Source organism: Lagenorhynchus albirostris, chromosome X (assembly GCF_949774975.1).
Source record: "Lagenorhynchus albirostris chromosome X, mLagAlb1.1, whole genome shotgun sequence".
In the NCBI taxonomy this organism is placed as follows: domain Eukaryota; kingdom Metazoa; phylum Chordata; class Mammalia; order Artiodactyla; family Delphinidae; genus Lagenorhynchus; species Lagenorhynchus albirostris.
The window spans coordinates 48,285,829-48,306,265 of NC_083116.1; the positions used below are offsets into that span (position 1 = coordinate 48,285,829).

Here is a 20,437-nt window from a genome sequence, read left to right on the forward strand (position 1 = left end):
TGGTTAATATTATCACTAGTATTAGGAAAAAATGCAAAATTAAGTGAAGAAGCAATAGCTAGCATAAACATTAGCCTTGGGTTTTGTGCTACAAATGCAAGCAGAATCCATTCCTTAAAAATGCACGTAAAAGAAATGTTTTATTATCATTTGTATTAGTTATTATAATATTTTAAATTCACACCTTTTTTATGTTCCCCTAAACATTTACTATTAATTATTTAGAACATTCAATTAAAACTATACATTTTTTCTTTTCTTCCATGTTTACACATACTAAGGACAAAGATATCCTATCAGAATAGGATAATGGAAATTTTATGGTCAACTCTTAAATGTGGAATAATAATTCTTCCATCAGAGCTTGGAGATGTCATTCAAAATGAGATGAGCCTATGTGATCACGTTTTTAGAGTCTAATTTCAAAAACACTATGAGATGGAAAAAAGTAAAAGAACATATAAAGAAAAGAAAATTAATGACATCATATGTTATTTCAGAGTGCTTTATGATTTAACAAGTGAATTTTGACCTTCATTTTTTAAATGGGGCCGAACAAACATAAAAAACCTGATCAAAATCATCTGGAATTAATATCTTTATGCTAGCTTGAATAATAAATCATTATTTATATATAACAGTTTTCTCTTAAGGCATATCCACACTGAATATCTAATTTTATTATCATAATCACCTGAGGGATAAATATGACCATCTATATTTTTCAAATTAAGAAATGTTATGATACAATGAGGAAAAAGGCACTGAGAGGTTAAGTGGCAAAACTATGATCCAACAAGTAGGTACTAAAAAAGTTGAAACTAGAATATATATGTTATGATTCTCATCCTTGGCCATATTATTTCTAGCATGCGTCTCTTTCAGATATGACTGTACCAGAATTCTTTGCCACAGAGCTATTAGCTTCCAGTAGGAGTCAGGGTTTTTTTCCCCTCACTATTTCAATGACTCTTCTAATAGAAATGCCAGCTCCATTCTGACTGTTTTACGTGGAAATACTCTAAAGGAGTTTGGGTCATATAAAATTAGCATAAGTCAATATTATACTTGCTATTTACTATAATTTACCTCATCAACTTGTAGAATCCCAATTCCAGAAAAAGACCCAGTTAAATTCAAGAAATCACCCCAGCCACGTAGTCCCCTCTGTTCAAGACACGTTTGAAACGTGTAAAAAATGGAGAATGGGGGCAGCTTATTAGGTAGATCTGATACTGTTCTTTCCTCTTCCAAAATCACCAACCCTAATATCCCTAAACCAGATTCATCCTTATTGATGAATCCATCAAAAGAACTGGTAGTGGTAAAAACTGCAGTGACAGCAACCAAGTTGCTTACCAGATTCTACCAATTTCCCCTGGTGGTACAAGGGAATCTCCACTCAGGACAGGAGCCACCTCTTCCTATGATTCTGCCATGGTGGCAGAGAGCTGGTTTTTTCTTCATTTCTTTCACTCTTCCCTCTTCCCTTACTCTCCCCTCTCTACCTTGACATTACTACTTAACATCAGTCCCTAAACCTCTTGCATCAAATATGTCCCTGTGTTTTACTTCAGGAGTCAATCACATTTTAACATTTGCTGTATGAATATTCATTTTTCACCTAACAAGACTGTATCCACAAGGAGATTAAATGAGCAATATTCCCACATATCCTCTTTCCTGACATTGAAGCAAAGACACAATGATAACAATGAGAGTAGTGACAGGTTCTTGGTGAAAATTTTACCTCAGGATGTGCTCAGGACATGTTAGGACTCAATGATATACAAGACAGCATAATATTGACAACAGCTATGGAAAAGAAACATTCACCCTGAATGTTTACATGGCATATAATGTGCTTGGTGATTTTCTTAACTTTTTTTTCCTTTTTAATACTAGAGTGTACCCATCCACTCTCAGACTAAAGGACACTTTGACAAAATCCTTAAGTGACATACAACTTGCTGAAAAACAGTAATTATTTACAGTAACATCAGATCAACTCTGACAGCAGTTATTTATACAATGCATGTGATCATTATAACTAAGCACAGGTAAAAACAAGAGGACCTTTTGAATTAAAACGTAATACCTTTCTCACTTTTCATCATTCTTTACACATTTTAAAAATACAAATGACCGCCTATTAAAAAATGCTTTGTTAAAGCATATATCCCTGGTGCACACAGGTGACCAGCTGAATTTTCACAAACTGAACACACCCATGTCACCAGGATCCAGATCAAGAAATAGAATGTGACCAGTACCCCAGAGGCCTTCACATGTTCCCTTCCAGCCATTAACCCACCCCAAAACTAACCATTTATAATGATTTCTAACATCCTATTGACAGATTAGTTTTGCCTTAAACAGCTACTTTTAAAGAAAACATATTGAAGACCTGGGCGCAATGTGTAAGAAGTTGAAATTAAGTATCTGCAGATATATTTTAGCTATTTTAAGTATCCAGAAAGTTTCACTGGGGTTAAATAAAGATGGCAGCTAAGATCAGGTGGAGGTTTCAAAATCATTCACTGAGCTGAATTTACTATGCCAATACTGTGTTAGATGCTCCCTTGAAAAAGCAAACTATGATAACATACATTATTTCCGAAAGCATCATGCCAGGATGCAGCCAGGATGCAAAAGAGTACAGGATATTGTAATGCAAAAGAGTATAGGATCAAGCACCAAACTAAGAAGCTCAAGTAAGTACTATGGTAGAAGAGGGGAAGTGAGAGACGCCTGAAAGCCAAAGCAGTTGGGGAAGGCTTCATAGAGGGCCATCAAAAGATACATACATTAGGCTCAAAAGGGCTGAGAGAAGAGGGGGGAATTTCAGTTTAGAAAAACACAGAAGCCTAGGCTCTGAGACAGGCTGGGCCATGAAGTGGGTGTAAGACAGATGAGCTATGCATACAGTTCTCTAGCAGAAAGAGATTCTGGGTTGCAAAAGCTAAGGTACCCTAACAAATGCCTATAAGTCTATAAAAAATAGCTGATTTATAGTGAAGCATTTTACTCAAGTACAAATGGCCATGGTCTCTGCTTCCTTTCACTGTTCCCTGAAGATACGAATGTTTTCAATAGTTTCCTGTAGAAATGAAAATTAATTATAGGGTTTATATGTTATGAATTAAAAACACTGTTTTGTAATGACTAGATTACTGACCAGTAAGAAAATATGACTCTCTTTCCTAAGTCCTTTTGACATTTCAGGTTGAAAATATATTTTCTATGCATGTGTTGGACCTCTTGTGATTTGTACTATTTTAAAGAAATTCACTTTGTTTAAAAAAAAAAATTGGACCTAAGTGTCCATTGACAGATGAATGGATAAAGAAGACGTGGCACATATATACATGGAATATTATTCAGCCATAAAAAGAAATGAAATTGAGTTATTTGTAGTGAGGTGGATGGACCTAGAGTCTGTCATATAGAGTGAAGTAAGTCAGAAAGAGAAAAACAAATATCGTGTGTTAACACATATATATGGAATCTAAAAAAAAAAAAAAAAAAGAATGGTTCTGAAGAACCTAGGGGCAGGACAGGAATAAAGACACAGATGTAGAGAATGGACTTGAGGACACGGGGAGGGGGAAGGGTAAGCTGGGACGAAGTGAGGGAGTAGCACTGACATATATACACTACCAAATGTAAAACAGATATTTAGTGGGAAGCAGCCACATAGCACAGGGAGATCAGTTCGGTGCTGTGTGACCACCTGAAGGGGTGAGATAGGGATGGTGGGAGGGAGGGAGATGCAAGAGGAAGAGGATTACTGTAGCTTTGTAGTATAGTCTGAAGTCAGGGAGCCTGATTCCTCCAGCTCCGTTTTTCGTTCTCAAGATTGCTTTGGCTATTCGGGGTCTTTTGTGTTTCCATACAAATTGTGAAATTTTTTGTTCTAGTTCTGTGAAAAATGCCAGTGGTAGTTTGACAGGGATTGCATTGAATCTGTAGATTGCTTTGGGTAGTAGAGTCATTTTCACAATGTTGATTCTTCCAATCCAAGAACATGGTATATCTCTCCATCTATTTGTATCATCTTTAATTTCTTTCATCAGTGTCTTATAATTTTCTGCATACAGGTCTTTTGTCTCCTTAGGTAGGTTTATTCCTAGATATTTTATTCTTTTTGTTGCAGTGGTAAATGGGAGTGTTTTCTTGATTTCACTTTCATATTTTTCATCATTAGTGTATAGAAATGCCAGAGATTTCTGTGCATTAATTTTGTATCCTGCTACTTTACCAAATCAAAAATAAATAAATAAATAAGAGGAAGAGGATATGGGGATATATGTATACATATAGCTGATTCACTTTGTTATACAGCAGAAACTAACACACCATTGTAAAGCAATTATACTCCAATAAAGATGTTAAAAAAAGGAATAATAACAGTACCTGATGAAAATATAGCAAATATTTGAAAAACCATACTGAAAAAGAAACCTCATTTTCATTACTGAAAATGGCTATATCACCAACCCATTACTTTAAAAACTGACAAATAAAGGGAATAAATTGAGCATTTAGCCTAACTTTCCTGTATGAGCTATATTTCAGCAAAGCCAATAGTTGCTGAGGAAAGTCTTTTACAGAACATTTCTAGCCAATACATGCAGAAAGTATAGTAAAATTAGAAAGTCACCATTCTGCAACCTCTAATAAAATAATGGATCAGGGCAATAATCATCGTAGGTGCTAAGACCACTAGGTGAAATTTGATAAGGAACTTTATAAGAAAGAAATCAGGCTGACACCATCTGAAAGTGGAACATCCAATATTATGTCTCTTCATGTGATACAACAAAAAGTACATAGCACTTGCTTCCAAAAAAAAAAAGAAAGAAAAGAAGAATAAAACAAAGAAACACTGCTCTAATCAAGCCTCCAGTTCTAATTTCTCATGTACAAGAAATAAGGAGGTTAGCAAAAAAGTTAAACACCAGAAGAAACCAATCAACCACATTCAGAATCCAGCACATTCTTCACGATAATTAACTTGGTTTATTCAATAAACAAGAGCATTTTTTAACAAAAAAAGGAGAGACAATTATAAATTAAAAGAGTTAAAAATATAAAAACCAAATGCGATGTGCACATTTTGTTTGCACCCTGATTCAAATAAACTAACTCTAAAAAACACTTTTGAAATAATCAAGGAAACTTGGACTGGGTATTAGATAATGTTAAGAAATTGTTCATTATGTTAGGTATGGTAATGGCATTGATTTGTGTTTAAAAAAAATATGTCCTTATATGTCAGACATATATTATGCATATAATGTGCATAATAAACTAGTAACTCTAGTTAGATGATAGGATAGTTGGGGTTTTCTTTAAAGGCTGAAATATACCTGCAAAAACACTATCACCGTCACCAGTAGCAGTAGTAGTAGTAGTAGTAGTGGTAGTAGCAGTAGGGATGGGAAATAAGACTAACAAAATGTTTTATAATATGGAAACTGAATACTAGGTACACTAGGGTTCATCATATTTTTCTCTGTAATTCTGTTTATATTTGAAAATTTCCATAATAAAAATAATTTAAGCCTCAAAAAAAAATTGGGGTGACCTGGTGAGAGTAAGGAAGAAAGTATATCAAACTGGAAAATGTATGAATTAGACTCCCTAAAACTTAATATTCCTCTCAATTTTTATAAGATTTTTATGGTGTCAATATGATAGAATGTAATTCATTCAGCAAAATTATTTATTTGAAATAGTGTAGGAAAGGTCCAAAAAAAGCTAAACAAACAATTTAACTTTTTTATTAAAATGATATAGTGGTACAATGTATACTCAGTTTTATTCAGACTGCTAACATCTAAGTAAGGTCAATTCTATTGACATTCTGTTAACATTGGTTTATTATCATTCTGTGCTTCTAAAAAGTTAGACCAAAACACAAAGTTGTTTTTTTAAAAAAAAATTTATTGGAGTATAGTTGCTTTACAATGCTGTGTTAGTTTGTACTGTACAGCAAGGTGAATCAGCTATACGTATACATATATCTCCTGTTTTTTGGATTTCCTTCCCCTTTAGGTCACCCCAGAGCACTGAGTAGAGTTCCCTGTACTTTATAGTAGGTTCTCTAAAGTTATCTATTTTATACATAGTATCAATAGTGTATATATGTCAATCCCCATCTCCCAATTCATTCCATCCCCCCCTTCCACCTTGGTATCCATACATTTGTTTTCTATGTCTGTACCTCTATTTCTGCTTTGCAAATAAGATCATCTATATCATTATTTTAGATTCCACATAATATGCGTTAATATACGATATTTTTCTGACTTACTTCACTCTGTATGACAGTCTTTAGGTCCATCCACGTCTCTACAAATGACCCAATTTTGTTTCTTTTTATGGCTGAGTAATATTCCATTGTGTATATATGTGCCACATCTTCTTTGTCCATTCCTCTGTTGATGGACATTTAGGTTGTTCCATGTCCTGGCTATTGTAAACAGAGCTGCAGTGAACACTGGGGTGCATGTATCTTTTTGAATTATGGTTTCCTCTGGGTATATGCCCAGTAGTGGGATTGCTGGGTCATATGGTAGTTCTATTTTTAGTTTTTTAAGGAACCTCCATACTGTTCTCCATAGTGGCTGTACCAATTTACATTCCCACCAACAGTGCAAGAGGGTTCCCTTTTCTCCAAACCCTCTCCAGCATTTATTGTTCCAAAACAGAAAGTTGAAATCTGCTAGGACATCCTATGGTTTTGTACTTTCTCACATCTTGGGTCCTATGAGTTACTGTACATTGAATGCTCTAAAAACAGTAGGATTTTGTCCCATAACTCAGAAGATTTTTCAATAAAACAGTAGATAGTATAAAAGTAATTTTTTTTGTTCAGTCATTAGAATTAAAGATGTTTCAGCAGTTAGATATTACGTTAAGACAGTTGGCTGCCATTAGTTCCTATGAGACTTTTAATCCTTACTGTTCACCATAAACCTTTATGGTTTGGCAGTCTCCATAAGTTTAGATATTCTCCATTAAGAGCTCGATTGTTTCCAATTTTAACTTTCTCCATGAAAGAAGTAAAATATGGACCAGGAAATATTGTTAAGTCATGGTGTCTTCTTTGTTCTAACTTATCTTGTTTCTCCTCTTGTATTTACAGTAAACAGTAATTTTCAGGTTGCTATTCTCAACTTGTCAACTTCCCATAATGCCTTATTTTGAAATACGCCTGCTGTACTAAAAGGATATACAATGATTCAATGTAGTAAACATTTATTGAGCATTTACTTCTCTCTGAGATGCTGAGCTAGCACTGAGTCTGTTGGGACAAATGGGGCATATTCCTTGCCACTGAGGTACTCAACCTAGGAGGTACAGAGAGAAGCATACAATGAAATAAAAAATGCAAATGTGGCAGGTGCTGTATTACTAATAAAGCTAAAGTACTGCTGTGACTCAGAGAAAGGAAAGGGTATTTCTGTCAAAATGGGGATAGAGAGACTGGAGTACTATATAGAGGAAGTGGCATTCATACTCCAGTAAATCTTTTATTTGGTCAGAGTTGATTTTCTATGTTTTCCAATATGTGAGCATGAATCTCTGTTGTATATTTTAGACCACAAAGGAAGGAAAAGTGGAGCTGAAATGTATGTAATAAAACAACAGACAAAGGTCTGCAAACCTTCATTGACTGTGTGATCGTGGGCAATTCCTTCGTCATTCTGGGCCTCAGTTTTTCAACTGTAAAATGATGAATTTGGACTAAATGCCATCTTGGGTCTCTTTTAGCAGGGACAAGATGATCTCTAAAGCTTCTGCCAGCTCTGGAGTTTCAGAAAATGTTGTTTTGTTTTTTTGCATTCCCCCAACTTTTTTTTAACTCTGCTATGATTTTACTTTTCCTTTATCTCATAGATTTTTCCCTACAATATTTCCTCTAATCTAAACTTTCATCATGATTAATCCTGTGAAGAAGTCAGAGTGGGTAAATAGCTAATCAGAGTTACTAATATAGCATGGAAAGATGGCAGACTATCAAAAGGTATGGTTGGTCATTAAAATTTATAATAGTTGATTTAAATCATAAGAAATTAACACGGCTTATAGAAAACTTAACCAACTTTTATTTTCTAGGATGGCAGTAATTTAACTGAAGTGAAACCCATTTTGGAGGTATGCAAAACCTTAGGATTAATAGTCCCTTCAAATACATTAATATAATTTTCTCCTGCTGAATGGAATAGTTTTAATTAAACTTTACTAACCCTTTTGGTTTAATCCCTGGAGCTGACCTATAAAACACTAGAGGTTTTACATCAAACTGTAAAAATCCTCAAAGCCGAAAGTTAAAGTGATAGCCACAGGGTGGGGAAAAACAATGAAGGATTTACAAACTAGGTCTAGTAAACCAGCAATGCTTTATACAATACAGATCTATATATCTATTATATCTAATTATAAATACATATATAATCTTTAAAATTATTCATTAGGGAAAAGGTAATGGTGGTTTATCAAATAAATTTTCAATATTTTAAAGGCATTAGATTCTCTATAGCAACCACTTTTTTTCTCTCTAAAGACTCATTGGTATGTCAAACAGGAATGAGAGGACCTGCAGATTTATAATTTAACTTGGAAGAAAATGACGAGAGAAATATTATTTTATGAATTCCACTGGTAATAAAATTCCATTGTACTGTTTGATTCTGAACTTCATAAGGGCGGCTTGCCTCCCACACTCTCTGCAATAATAACTAAATAGATAAATAAATAAGTGAAACCAAAGCAAAACCAAACCACTCTCCAATTCTTTAGGCAATGCTTCATAAACGTTTCCCACCCAAGAGCCCCTAATGGAAGAGAAGATTGAACATGCTCCCCAAGGGATCTGCGGCAAGTGTGAAATTTCTTTGAAGTCATCTGTTTTATTTTAAAAATTCATGTGAATTTTGCATTCCACTCCATAATATATATCTGTGTTAATGTAAAATGATGTGTTTTCTCCCAATATCTTTGAGTTACTGAGCTCTAGGAAAATATGCTAAGTTTATACCATAGCTTTGCATCGTCCAAGATGCACACAATTTTAGAAGGTTAGCTTAACAAGGAATGAAGGCAATTTATAAAATACGTTTTCTCATGAATCCCACGTATTTCTTACTTTCAGTTTTCTTTTCACTTCAAGGTAATTTTTTTTTCTTTGTCAGTTAATTTGAGGTCTATAACTTTAGTACTGAGCTGAAATACATTTATTTGCTATAGCAGACAGAAAAGATCCTTATTCTATCAAAATAGGTACTTGGGTTTTAATAATCAAAAAACACAGAAGGGGGGAGGGATACATTAGCTGTATGGGATTAATAGATACACACTATTATATATACAATAGATAGGCAACAGGGATTTACTATATAGCACAGGGAATTATATTCAATAGCTTGCAATAACCTATAATGGAAAAGAATCTGAAAAAAGATATAGGTATATATAACTGAATCACTTTGCTGTACACCTGAAACTAACACAATATTGTTAATCAACTATACTTCAAAAATAAAAATAAAAAATAAAGAGAGAATTTTCAAAGGTATAAGAAAAAAAACAAAAGAAGATATTAGTAATCATACAATTATTCTTGAAATATGAGTTATATAACTGAATTAGTTTCATCTTATCTATATCACTCCAGTTTAAAAAGACAGGTACTTTTTTCTTTTTGTAGGCAATCATTTCACAAGGAGATTGTCCAAAATCATGGAAAATGAATTAATATATAGTGTTGATTTATTTTTATTTTTGCTGGTTGGTTGTGGATATAGATATGCTTGCTATATACACAGTACTGGAGGTGACAGAATGTGATTCAAACAGGACTGAAATCTGTATTAAGCAAAAAAGACTAGTTAGACTTAGACACCAAGGAAAAGTATTTAACTATAAATAAGAAGTTAAGTGGCTTGACCTTTCACACCACATTCTGTTTTTTCTTGCAAACTAAATTCACAAGTATTTTGTTCTAAGGCTTTAGTAGCAAAACATTAAAAAAAAAATAAGGAAATGGATTCTGAACAGTGATTTGACAAATAATAGTCAATTGTCTTAGAGGACAGGGCAGGTAAGATTTCCAGGCATATGATGCAGGATGAAATCGTACACAGAGACAGAATTATTAGAAAGGAATAAAAACGGCTCAAGAGAAAATACTTCTGAACACATGAGAACTAGAAGGAAATGAAAGGGGGATGCAAGCAGGCAGAATGTACTTAAGAACTTGTTGAGTTACAAACTCTGAGTCTAAATTTCATAGGGAAATAAAAAGAACTAGTCAAAATAACTTGAGAATGGGGATTGCCGCAGCCCAAACACAAAGATAGGAAGAGGATTTCTGGCAAGTCTTTCGAATACAATGGCAGGAAGACTACACGAAAGCAGAAATAAGCAAAATACAACAGAGAGGTTTTGCTCTTGAAATGGATAGGAAGAAAGAAGTTGGTGATATCGTAAAAGAAAAATATGAAAGGATTTGCCAAAAGCCCAGATGTAGGAAACAAACAAATAGAACTGAGTATAATACATAATTGGCTGAGACTAGAGAAACTATAGGTACCCTTATGACTGTTCTCTTCCAACAAGACAACAGCAACAACTGTAATATTCATTAAATTAAAGGAATTAAAGAAATTTCATTAACTTCATTAAATTCAAGAAATATGTTGAAGATGTGATCAACAATACCAGACTGGCAGAGATGATCACTGAACAATATTACACAAACGACTTTCTGGGTTTTATAGACACACTTTTTTTCTCCTTCAACGGACACTAACAGGTTTATATGGTTTGTAATAAACTCGGGAAACGTATATGCTTTTGAGTCCTTACTGAAAGTCCTCGGAGTTATAGAGAAGCAGAATTACTATAGTGCAGTTTCAAATATAAGATTTACGGCCTACTCTTCTTATCCAAGAGGAAAAATGTACTTCTCCACATACATCACCTCACTTTCAAAAAATGTTTCCTTGACCCTTCCTCCTTTCTTTCACTTTTCAACTTCTTCTAAAAGTAGACAATACTTACTAACCAACAAAGCTAATCCGTTCGAATTAAAGTCTTGGAGACATTTTTGTTCCTCCTCTCCTGTTCTTCACTGGTGCCAGGTTCTGCCCATTCTAGTCCTTAAACGATGCCCTGCCACCTATCTCATCAAGATCAGACTGCTTACCATGACACTGAAGTCTCTGAAATGGCTACCTTACTGCTTCAGCCTGATAGTCAATGACTCTTTCACCATCCTAACACATTCCGCCACTGTGCCTTCTCATATTGTCTATTGTCTGCTCTCTGGACAGCATACCCCTTTTCCATGTCAGTAAAAATCCTATTCTCATGCTTCACCCTGTTGGCCTCCTCTTATCTATCCATTCAAAGTTTCTTTCTCTCTCATCTAAACCACAGTCCATTATCTTTTCCTGTAGCACTTCTCATATTCATCTTTGTTTTATAAAGTATTTGTGTATATGTCTTTTCTTCCCTTCTAGATTTTGAACAAATTCAAGCAAGAACTATCTCACGATCATTTTGATATCACCAACAGCCCCAGAGTATGGTTCCTTTGCAAATAATATACACTTAAGTATTTATGAATTGAAAAAAAATATACTATTTGATCAGAGATATGAAAGCTTCAATAACCTAGAGCGCTAAAAAATAAAGTTGGTCAAAAGCAGGTCATTAAAACACACTATGCTGTCATATACAAGCTAACGGAAACTATCTTCCTGCTTTTCTTATATCAGTAACCAAATAAAAATTACGATTAATGCTTATAGATTATTTAATCCTACTGTTTAAAATATTTACTTAGACAAGATGTAGTCTCCAAGCAGTTACAAATCAATTACCTTTGCTTGCACTTTCCACATGTTCCAGTTCTTCAGGAAATTTCAGGATATCCCGGTATTTTTCCTCACAAATTTCAGCAATAAAATGCAAGAGGGTTGTCTTTTGATCTGCTGATTTAGTATCTCGGATCTGGAATGGAATAACGACAATATTTTTAGTATGTTTTAATAATATATAGAGAGAGACTTTTTCTTTTTTTAAAATTATTATTACTTATTTATTTATTTTTGGCTGAGTTGGGTCTCTTCGTTGCTGCACGCGGGCTTTCTCTAGTTCTGGCGAGCGGGGCCACTCTTCCCTGCAGTGTGCGGGCCCCTCATTGTGGTGGCCTCTCCCATTGGAGAGCACGGGCTCTGGGCGCACAGGCCTCAGCAGCTGTGGCCCACGGGCTCCAGAGTGCAGGCTCAGTAGTTGCGGCGCACGGGCCCAGTTGCTCCATGGGCATGTGGGATCCTCCCGGACCAGGGATTGAACCCATGTCCCCTGCATTGGCAGGTGGATTCCTAACCACTGCGCCACCAGGGAAGCCCAAGAGACTTTTTCTTAAACAAGAGAAATAAATGAATAAATGAACTCAATTCATTGTAACTAATTAAATTTTTTTTTTAAATGTCTGGGGTAGTTCCTACTGGGGTCTAGTGACAATGCTCTGGATTTTAAAATGAACTCCACATTTTAAAAGAGAGAAAGATGACCGAAAAAAGTAAAAAATTAAACATGAATCCGTATTTCTTAAAATGTCTAGATTATTATGGCAAAATGAACTATTCTTTTCATGAGAAAAGAACATTCACTTAAGTATTGATAATAATAGTCCAAGTGAATGTGTGTTTATGTTATCAGCATTCTGTTCTTTGCTTTATCACAGAAATATATTCTTGAAAGCTTGATTCGTCTGTGAGGTAATATTTATTTCTGGCCATTGCTGATGCAAATGAATGTAAAAGAGCAAGCACATTTTACCCTCGTTTACTTGCATGGGCCATCAAAAAAGAATAACTGAAGGCTTTTTATGCTGATTTATAAACAGAATCTGACCACACAATTGTGATAATATGTCAAATTTTATTTGCCTGCCTACACATTGTATCTTCTTTTCAGAGACTCTAGAAAAGGGATGCTGCGGTTAGAATGATAAAAGTCTTTAAAGTATAGGACCAAAAAAATCTATGATGAGAATCTAAGTGTCTTCTTTAATATAACTCTCATACTAGACTAAGCTGCAAATAAAATCAAGGATTTACTTCAAAACAAAGGATAAATATGGTATAAAGTATCAACTTTTCTCATTCTATTGGATGATTTAATTCTATAATCCTTAGATGACGGGTTTGTCCACTGATGTTCATACTGATTTGGGGTTTTCAGCTTTAAGGATTACTGTTTAGAATAAATGAATATTCTTTGCAAATAGGTTTATGAAAAGGCTGTGGAGGATATTTAGGTAATTACAGAGTAATTTAATCCTTATTGTTTTAGTATCTAAGGAAAAAAATCGTATTTAATCAATCAGTCCCATACTTTTTGTGCTACAGCCTTCTAACAACTGTTACGTTCCAATGATATGAGCAACTTAAGAGAAATGTTAGTCTTCAGGCTCAGAACAAACAGCCACAGGAAGCATGATGCTGATAACTGAAGTGGCCACAATGATTTATTTTAGAATTTCTGGGATTACTATTTATCCCATGTAGGTAAAATATTTAAAATTTTGCATTATTATGCTGATCCACCAAACACTTTTAAGTACTACAAGGTTGAAATGACACAATTCAAGAACGAGCTATAAGAACAAAAACCAACAAAAACCTCAAGGGCAACTTGTCTTAAGTAAGGCTTGCAGCTGTAGAAGAATCAATGGGAGGTTCACTTTCCTAAAGAGAGGCCTTTACCGGAGATTGCAGTGTTATATGTTCACAAAGTGCATCCCCTTCAGAATATGCTGAATATTCCAAGTAATAAGGAAATAAACATTTTCTTTTTTTCTTACAAATTAATTGAATTCCTAAATCCTAAAAACATTAGGAGCTTAGGGAAACTGAAGGCATATCTTCCTAAAGGAAAGGCAATTGATCTATATTTTGTGAATTCTATGGAAACAAATTATTTACCCATACGCATACACACACACACCCCAACTACAAAAACCCACCCAATTTTTTAGGACACTAAATTGTACAAGTATATCATAATTTTTTTTTAAAATGCACATGGCGAATACAAGAAAGGAAAACACAAAAATAGAAAAATAGCACTGTGCTCATATGGCAATCTTCTGGGTGATTTAAAAATTTCCTTTTTGACATGCATGCTTATAAGTGCTTAATTTTCAGAAACTGTATTTGATAAATATTTATCCAGAAGGAGGGCCATAAATTTAATTCCTGTTAAAAAATTTAGTAGAGTCAATGGTTACATTTTTAAAAGATAAACAATACATAACATTTATATCATTAACTATTAAATATCTTTGTCGAAATCAGAAAGAGGGGTAGACAGAGTATGCATGTATTTTTTTAGAATTGTAACATTCCCTTCAAAGCAGGGACAAAGATGGCCAAGTGCCTATCCTGTCAAGCTGAGAAATACCTTGGTATGGTAGACAAACTGCTAAATTTGTATTGCAATATTTATTTTTTACATAACCTTAACACCAGGAGTTCATCTTAAGGTTTCAAACTGGCAGGGAATATGTGGTCTTTCAAATTTTTCTTTATGTGCATGATACTTAGACCAATCATTTAAAAATGAATATATTTATATTATATATATATTTAATGTATATATAAAGGGAATTCCCTGGCAGTCCAGTGGTTAGGACTCGGCACTTTCACTGCTGTGGGCCCGGGTTTGATCCCTGGTCGGGGAACTAAGGTTCTGCAAGCCATGCGGCGTGGTCAAAAACAAATGAATATATAATATTAAAATATAAAGGCAAAGCATTTTTACTTATTAAAGTATATTTACTTTGTATTATCATGCCTTCAGTCTCTCTTACCACATCTACATGATCCACACATTAGCCATCATCTCTCTCAGGACCTGTTGTGTGGTTCGATGTCAAGTACAGAAGGCAATTAAGAACATTCACCTTCATCACTTCTAATGGCTAATGGCATTTATGCAATAATTTGCCCTTCCAAGTGTACTAGCTGGATATAGACATCTCTCGGGTTAGTACAAAGGTAATCTAACCTGAGTATGTTCAGAATCACTTCCAAAGTGTTTGGGTTAGTTTATTAAGAAATAAAATTTTCTTCCCTTCGATATCGGGTTAACTCAAAATTATGTTATTTTTACATTAACATCAAATATTCCAATAATACTTGTCCAGTTTGCCGGAGTCTCACTGGTAGCTATTCCGTAAGTATTTCAAGGTTCACTCCAGCCAGGAGCCAAGTGCCATTTTGCATCGTAGACTGTGCTTTCCCTCTCACCAGCTAGGCAGGGGTATGAGATAGATATAGGACTTCTCTTTATAACATGCAAAAGGATGAACAAAATGGTCACCCTATAATCCTCTGTCTTGTATATATTTTCAAACAATAAAAACACAAACAGTAGTTCCAGAAATTGGAATTATTTGAAAAACTAACATTTTATAATATCTTAATAAGGTGAGTTATTAACAAATGATAACGAAAAAAGAGTAGTTCACTATATTCACTGATAAAGTGCCATCAGTTAATAAACCATATAGCGATTTTAATTATAATCCTCTGAACAATAAACGTTACACATAAAGATTAATAACTGAATTTATACTAACTGTATCTACCTAATCTTTAATAACTTTCTGAAATGGTACATGAATACAAAATACCTTTAACAAATTAACACCTATTTCTCTAGCAAATTCTGATCATTTCTTTTTTTCTAATAAACAGAAGTGCTATATTATGAAAGATAATATTTATATGTGATGTGTTCAAATACATTTCCAAAACTTCAGTTAGGCAGATAGCAAAATATCTGAATAACTAATTGCCTTGTAAAAGATTTTTTTTATTTTGAATACTCTCATTCAAGCCTGAAAACCTGCAGTCTCTACCCTGTTTTTGAAATCAGGAGGTTTGAACACACAGAAGCCAGCACACAGCCAGAGAGCCTGAGCAAACAACATTTTAATCATCTACGTCAGTCACACACAATCTTTCTTCGAAGGATCCCTTCTATAGGTGATTTTCCCTTCTACTGAGATCTTAAGCCTATTTCTTCTTGCTCTGTCGTCAGTGGAAACTGAAAATAGCTGGTTGCTATCCTCTGTATAACCACCTCTCAGAGAATGAAAGCTCCCTTCTCAGGTGTCCTGTTCTCTTAAACCAAACAATTTCAGTTCATTTAACCTCGCCACACAGAAGTTAGTTTTCAAATGTTTAATTTTGTTAGGATGATTAGAACCCATTCAAATTTCCACTGCAAAGTCTCCCTTCAGCTACTAGAAAAGCACACAAACTTCTTGGTTTTACATTTAAGGCCCTTTTACAGCTGGCCCTTGCCTACCTTTCTAATGTGTCCCCTGCTGCTTCCTGGGGTCTACCCTTCACTTCAGTCTGATTACAACTGCTTGAACATACCATGCAATGTCATACCACCGTGCTTTTGTACATCTTGCTCTCTCTCTAGACCCTCCTCTTTTTTTTTTTTTTTCTATCTGCCAAGTGAATACCTACTCAAATTTCAAGACTACTCAACTACCCCCTCCTTTCTGAAGACTCCTCTAAGGAGTAATTGATGCCTTCCTTTGCCATATTCCTTCACTATAAACATTTCAACACAGTAGTTTCTTCCAGTCAGTATGAGCTCTTTCAAGGGAAGAGACCCTGTTTTACTAATTTTTATTATCCACGGTACCTAGGAGCATGCTAGGACATACCAGGGAGGCAATCAATGTTTTCTGAATGAAGACTTCTCTCCACTTGCGTGGGCTATAGAGCAATACTTCTAAATTCAACTCTACTCTTGTTAAGTATGTGTGTGTACATACATATACATACACATTATATATATATATATATGTGTATATATATATATATATACACATATATATATATATATATATATATATATACAGAGAGACTGACCCCAAAGCCCAGACTCTTCCAGGACACCATATTTGTTGAGAGTTATGTGAGAGTGAATGCCAGAATAAAGTTACAACGTGCCCCTTGGGAAATGAAGCACTATACGTTTATAAGGGGAGACAGGAGCAAAGCGATTATGAATGTAGAAGTACATTCGATGATCCACTGTGGGCTGGACACTAGGGATCAGAGATAAACAATGCATGGTACTTTCAAAGCCTCAGGGAACCCAGAATTTAGGAGACAACACAAAATTATACAGAAAGGAGATGACGTAGGAGAGTAATTTGGTGGTAAATGTCAAGGACTGATATAGTTAAAATGATAACTATGGTACATGTAAACAAAGGCAGAGAACAGACAAATTCAAGACACATTGTGAAGACAAACAGGATTAAGTCACTGAAAAGAAATACTTGGGATGAGGGAAAGGGAAAAATCAAAGACTCCAAAAGTTTTTAGTTCTGGTGATTAAAAGAATGGTTGTATTGTGTCAATGATAAGGAAGCAATAACTCTAGAGTAAGCTGGCTTTGGGAAGGAGGTGGCAGTTCATTTTTTCAACATAAGTGGTAGGTAGCTATGTGGAGCTAATCTATGAGAAGGTGGTCATGGCCATTCCATCCTCTCTGCTTCATTTTATCCTATATGATTTCACCTAATAATGCTTCTTAAACATCCGTATGATCACGCCACTCTCTTTCTTCAAAAATTCCAATGGTTCTCTACAACTCATATAATAAAGTTCACATTTCTAATCAGAACAGTTATTGAGCACAGCCTTTGGATTCAGACAGAACTGGGTTTGAACCTTGACTCCACCATTCACTAGTTGTGTGACCTTGGGCAAGTGACCTAAACAATCTATGTCTCAGCTTTCTCATCCGTAAAATGGGCATTAGATAACACTTGTAGAATTGAATAAGATAATGTATTATCATGACCATGATCATCATCCAGATTAGAAGTGATGAGAGGCTACTTTAGCTTCCCATCTTCACACAGAGTAAGTCATTACCATAACCTAAAAGTCCCTCTGTGGTCTGGTCCCCCATTACCACTGAGATCTTATTTCTAGCTATTATCCCTCAGCAGCCCCCTTCAACCATGCTGGCCTTCATTCAGCTGCTCCTTGAATTCACTAGGCATGTGTCTTACTCAGTGTCTGTGCATGTGCTTTCTCTCTGCCTGGAAGGTTTCGCTTTTACTCACTTGCATGCCTAGTTCCTTCCCATCTTTCAAGATCTATACTCAAAAGTCACTTTCTCATTATGGTCTTTCCTAGCTACTCTATCTAAAATTGCAGTCCACTCTCAAAACACCTCTTACCTCTTTCCCTCTTTTATTTTTCTCCATAGCGATTATCACAAATATACTATGTACCCTATTTATTTATGTATTGTCTGTCTCTCTCTGCTACAATATCAGCTACACAAGTACAGGGTATTTTTTTCTTTTGTCTGCTTTGTTCACTTTCATACACTCAGCAACTAGAACAACGGCTGGCACATAACAGGCACTTAATACATATTTACTGAATGCACGGATGGATGAAGGTTTCCACCCATTTTCTTATGCTCTTCCTGACCTTAAATGCCTTCTTCCTTCATCAGGTGGTAGTAGCCTGTACCTCCTTTAAGGCGGAGGAGAACAAATATTTTTAACCCATCTGTCATGTGCTTACGGGCCAGACACTTTGATAAGTGTTTTATATGGGTCACCTTTTTAAAAAAATCCTCAAAAGAATTCAGTTACTTAGTTATTAACAAGCCCATTTTATAGGTAAGAGACCAGGTTTAGAGTGCTTAAGTAACTTGACCTAGGTAAACAGATAATAAGACCTCATGCCAGAACACAACATGGTTAACTTACGTACACTGGGTGTCTAATGCATAGTGGACTGAATTAAGTGTCATGGATGATGAAGGTGATGGGAGTTGGGGGCCAGGTCATTCAGGGAGAGCGGGGCTAATGATCCTCTCTTAACTTTCCTGAACAGAATTAATAAATTCTGTTTTTATTTTCCCATAGTGCCTTATATATACTCTAGTTACAGGGTTTATTCCACAATATATAATTTTGTTTATGCAAGGAGTCTCATCTACCAAATTGTGAACTCCTTAAGAAAGAGGAATACATCAATTTTGTTCAGTAAATGTTTGTTGAATGAATAAATGCTACAGAGAGGCCAAAGATAATGAGGACTGCCTTGATGACTAGAGAAATCGTTGGTGACCTTCAAGCACAGTTTCAATACAGTGCCAGGGGTGCAGACTTAAAAACAATGCACAGCCAGAAAGAGGAGGTAACATGTAAGGTAATTTATTGAAAATATTGATTATGGATAACAAATAACTAGATAATAAAGGGGGCAGCAGAGCTGGCAGCTGGAAAATGGTGAGGCTAGTAAGGAAGGTTATTATAATTATTGGTACCGAATACGTTCAGCATAATTAGGCCTGTGGGGATCAGGCAATGGAAGAAATAAGAATTAAAAATCATGAGAAAGGAAAATGGACAGACACTGACTATTTCACTGGTTCTCAAACCGTGGTCCCTGAACCAGCAGTATCAGCATCACCTGTGAACTTGACAGAAATGCAAATTTGGGGGCCACACACCAAATTGACCGAATTAGAAACTCTGGGGGCAGAGTCCATCAATATGTGATTTAATATACTGGCCAAAAAATTCTGATAGCACCTGCAGGTGATTCTGAGGCATGCTAAAGTTTGAGAACCACTAGACTTCTTTGAAGGAAATTTCCAGGCAAGAAAATGCTTGGCAATTGTCCACAGCTTGCTTGGGCCCTCTCATAATTACTTTCACATATAAAAAGTTGAAGTACCGATATGATTTCAAAGCTTAGTGTCAATTCAAAACTAGAGAGGAACAGGCTAGCAATCTGTGGCATCTGAAGGACAGAATCACTCTGAATGTTCTTAATTTACATTAAAAATGAGACTGATTTGTATCATAATTTACCATCTACTTATGTAAGAGTAGATGACTCAAACAGTATGTCCCATGCTGTGAAGATTCTAAATACATTGTTCATAAGTCTTTTAAACTGTCCCTCATCCTTCACCCAAAACTGTATTGAAAGTATACTCACATGATGTTGCAGTGTGTCTTGTCTACTCTGTATTTTCAGAGGGATGGACTAGGTAACCCAGGAGATCGTTTACCCCTTCCAACTCTAACTCAAGCTGCAAACTCACTTCTTACTGGCAAATCTGAATTAGTGTTTAAATATTTACTCAAGAATTTTTGAATCAGAATAACAAATGTCAGTTGCAGACATCAGGTTTCAATGCTTTCCCTAAAAAGTCTTGCCTTGCAAATGTATTTCACCAGTCCTAATTTCCGGGCTAATGTGTACTGGCTCTAAGTAGACAAACACCGTGACCCATATGTGAAACAGAGTTTCTTCGCATGAACCTACAGAGATCAGAC

The 20,437-nt window shown here is 35.2% G+C and overlaps 1 protein-coding gene across 2 annotated transcripts in view; it reads right to left on the reverse strand.

Annotated features, from left to right (window-relative positions):
• Positions 1 to 20,437, reverse strand: part of DIAPH2 (diaphanous related formin 2) — a 786,790-nt gene that overhangs the window by 298,025 nt on the left and 468,328 nt on the right. For both annotated transcript variants that reach the window (XM_060138052.1, XM_060138051.1), the window contains one exon: positions 11,898 to 12,027. In XM_060138052.1, the coding sequence (XP_059994035.1) occupies positions 11,898 to 12,027 (130 nt within the window). The remainder of the gene's footprint in view (positions 1 to 11,897; positions 12,028 to 20,437) is intronic.